Raw genomic sequence first — 4098 nt, 5'->3', positions numbered from 1 at the left:
TCACGTGGAGTGGACGGCCTCAGTGGCTTTCTTCCCTGTGTGCCTCCGAGCGTGTCCCTGCCTCTGATCTCTCGCCGCTTTCATGTCCGCGGGCTCTTTGATTAAGCATGAGATATCAAGCTGTTTGCGTGATCTTTTCATGTGCGCTCATCGAAAGTGTGTGAATGTCCTTTTCTGTGTGTGTGTGTGTGTGTGTGTGTGTGTGCGTGCGTAGACATCCTGAATGAGCTGCTGCAGAGAGAGAACCGGGTTCTTCACTTCTGGACGATGAGGAAGAGGAGGCTGGACCAGTGTCAGCAGTATGTGGTGTTTGAACGCAGCGCCAAGCAGGTCAGCATTGCATAACACACACCCACCAACACACATATACACACACAAACACACTGTTTACATATTTACATCATTGTGTCCGGTCACCTGTACAGGTTGCATACTGATGGAGGTGAAAAATAGGGGCCAGACAAATATAGTCCTGGCATGCAAAACCCACACACACACGCACGCACGCATCGATCTTTGCATTCCAGTAAACTGTTGAAAGATCATACATGCACACACACTCGCCGATCTTAGCTTTCAGCAGTTTACTGGAATGCAAGCACAGACACACTGCATCTCTTAGTGACATTCTCTCCCCCACAGTCTGTGTATTTTCTAGACAGCTGAAACCACAGATTGGCAAGCACCGAACTCCTCTGCGGTCCCAAATTGCCTTGTGTCATGCAGCACAAGAGACATTATCATTAGGGGAAATTACTGCTGTTTCTACGCGTTTCCAAACATCCGTCCTGTGTGTGTGTGTGTGTGTGTGTGTGTGTGTGTGTGTGTGTGTGTGTGTGTGTGTGTGTGTGTGTGTGTGTGTGTGTGTGTGGTGGGAATGCAAGCAAGCAAATGTGATGTGTCCATGTCTGGAAACATGGACTCCATTTGCCCCCTGGTGGGCATTTGTGGGTATTGCACCAAATTACATCATTGTTTACTGGTTGCCGCAGGGCCCTGGTTGAATCAACTTCAGTTGCCATCCAAGAAACTCCCACTGAACATTTGTCACTGTAACTAATCAAAGTGTCCATCTGTGTCTGTTTGTCCTTCTGTCTCTTGGTCTGTCTCTGTGTGTGTGTGTGTGTGTGTGTGTGTGTGTGTTCGTTCAGGCCTTGGAATGGATTCACGACACGGGCGAGTTCTACCTGTCCACACACACCTCGACTGGCTCCAGTATTCACCACACACAGGAACTACTGAAGGAACACGAGGACTTCCACATCACAGCCAAGGTGCCCGCCCGCACAAACGTCAACACAAACACGCTTGCCATAGACACATATTCATATAATAATAATAATAATAATACACCTTGTTCACACAATTGCACAAACATTTTCTACATCATAGTTGAACCAACCTCTCTTACCTATTTTATTACAAATACTTTCAGTTATTTCAGTGTGACAGTTCGACACCGTTTGACAGTTTGTCCTCTTCCACCTCTCTCTGCCCACCATTTCTCCTCCTCCTTGTCCTTTTCTTCTTCCTTTATTCCTTCTCTCTCTTCTCCTCTCTCTCTCTTCCTCTTCCCATTCTCCACCTTTCCATCCTCCTTCTCTCTTTTCCTCTCCCCCTCTCTACCCTTCCCTCCCTTCAGCAAACCAAAGAGCGGGTCAAGCTGCTGATACAGCTGGCCGATGGCTTCTGCGATAAGGGCCACGCACACGCGGCCGAGATCAAGAAGTGGGTGACGGCGGTGGACAAGCGCTACCGGGACTTCTCGCTGCGCATGGACAAGTACCGCACGTCCCTGGAGAAGGCCCTTGGCATCTCATCCGACTCCAACAAGGCCGTGAGTGACCACACTACTGAGAGAGAAATCCTATTATAATGACAGATGAGAATAAGAAGATTTTATACTGTTTTAGCTTCTCGTCCATGTTCTGGTTGTACTTTTAATGCGATAAACTGTGGGCCAAAAATGAAATTTAGGCTCCTGTTGCCAAATAAAACCGGTATTTTCATTCATCACGGTATGATTCTAGAAACCCATTGTTTTTATTTTGATGTGGGGTTTTCCTACAAATGTATCACCACAGTATCACATTGTACTGATGGACAGGAGGCTGGTGAAATATCAATAAATGGACAGCGAATAATGAGTCACTGAAATTATGACTGTTTGTAACCTGAATCTTGCTGTCCAGCCAGCTGCCATATCACATGTGAAGATGACTTCCCCAGTCGCCAACAGTGTTCTAGTTTCCCTTTACAGGGAAATTACAAACACTTGGAACACATTTGAGTTGATTGAGACCCATAATATGCAAGAACCTGGCCTTAGAGGGAAAAAAAGACATCCATGTTTAAGCTTCTACTGTTTTCAGATTTGGTGTTTGTATTTAATTAGCTGGCTAATGTGTATTAAGAGGATTGTTGCCTCTTTTCTCCCGTCCAGAGTAAAGACCTGCAGCTGGACATCATCCCCGCCAGTGCTCCAGGGTCAGAGGTCAAGCTGAGGGACGCTGCCCACGAGCTCAACGAGGAGAAGCGCAAGTCGGCCCGCAGGAAGGAGTATGTGTGCTCCCACTCTCAGCATCTGCCCACACACACACATTCTCTCTCTCTTTCTTTCTCTCTCTCTCTCTCTCTCTCTCTCTCTCTCTCTCTCTCTCTCTCTCTCTCTGAAGCATGAAGTGTCTATGGATTCTTTCTGTCTTTCTTCCTCCTTCTGTAAGTCTTCTCTTCACTTTTCACTCTTTACACTCCCTGTGCAGCTGGGGTCTGGCTCTCCAAACCTCTCATGCATACTGTTACATACATACATACATACATACATACATACATACTGTACGTACATACACATCCCCTCATGCATTAACACACACAGACACAAGCTGTGTTATGGCTCCCCATCATATGTGATTATAACTCATGTCAGCAACCTCTCCTCAGTAGTTCAGGTAATTCCAGACAGTCTCCAAGTCTCCTGGCTAATAATTGATGAGAGTGCAGGTTAAAGTGAGCTTGATCTCCTCCGTTATGGGACAAATCTGCACATTCAGCTATATGTGGGAGGCTGTGTTTTAATAATGTATGCCTGACATGGTTCATCATTGCATCATTTAAGTGGAGGAAAAAAAAATCTCTCCAGAGTTTTGGAGGAGATGGCGACAGAAGGAGATGATTCATCAGACAGACTTCTCCTCTCTGTTTTGTTTGAAACCTACAGACACTAAATGTGTGGAACTAACGGTGGCTTTGGATTCATGGAGTATTGGCTTGGAGATTGATGACGAGCTTGGTGAATAATACTTTTTCATGGTTTTGTTTTTTGCAGGTTTATCATGGCTGAACTGATTCAGACAGAGAAGGCCTATGTCAGAGACTTGAGAGAATGCATGGATGTAAGTATCTCACCCTATTGTCCACATTTGTAGTGTCTTCATGGACAATTCAAACATGTCTGCCTAAATAACATATGAATGCCACCTCTACAGTAGCATTGCTGGCATTTTCAGCTATTGTGTTGATTTTTACATGCACTGCAACATACTTGCGTTTAAACCCACCTGAGATTGCACAAAGGAAGGGTCTTGAGCAGTATTGTTAAGTTGTCCTCCTCATCTTAGACGTACCTGTGGGAGATGACCAGTGGCGTTGAGGAGATCCCACCAGGAATTGTCAACAAAGAGCACATCATCTTCGGCAACATGCAGGACCTCTACGAGTTCCACCACAAGTGAGCTGACCTTACAACCCCCTCTCATGCTGTGGTGTCCGTGTGTGTGCATTGATTTTTGTACTCATGTTCCTTGTCCTCATTTCCAGTATATTCCTCAAAGAGCTTGAGAAATATGAGCAGCTTCCTGAAGATGTGGGCCATTGCTTTGTAACCTGGGTAAGTCTGTGTGTATGTGCTACTGCGTAGTGAACTTGATTGCCTCTTCTTTTGCTCTGTAAGACTGGAAATATTCTAGCGCATTTTCAACAATCCATACAATTAATTCTCTTTTATTTGCGCAATGTATTTCCATATAAGGTAACAATGACAATTCTGTGCTTTTATGAATGAACTAAAGATTCTGTTTAAATCGAGGTCATAACTGCATG

At 45.2% G+C, this 4098-nt stretch overlaps 1 protein-coding gene across 1 annotated transcript in view; it reads left to right on the top strand.

Moving 5' to 3' along the window:
* trioa (trio Rho guanine nucleotide exchange factor a) overlaps positions 1–4098 on the top strand; it is an 80405-nt gene that overhangs the window by 52263 nt on the left and 24044 nt on the right. The window contains 7 exon segments of the mRNA XM_042077655.1: positions 215–330; positions 1152–1274; positions 1643–1837; positions 2444–2559; positions 3326–3392; positions 3618–3727; positions 3817–3886. Coding sequence (XP_041933589.1) covers positions 215–330; positions 1152–1274; positions 1643–1837; positions 2444–2559; positions 3326–3392; positions 3618–3727; positions 3817–3886 — 797 coding nt within the window.

This window comes from Alosa sapidissima, chromosome 21, assembly GCF_018492685.1.
Source record: "Alosa sapidissima isolate fAloSap1 chromosome 21, fAloSap1.pri, whole genome shotgun sequence".
In the NCBI taxonomy this organism is placed as follows: Eukaryota; Metazoa; Chordata; class Actinopteri; order Clupeiformes; family Clupeidae; genus Alosa; species Alosa sapidissima.
This window is presented reverse-complemented; position numbering and strand designations above follow the sequence as displayed.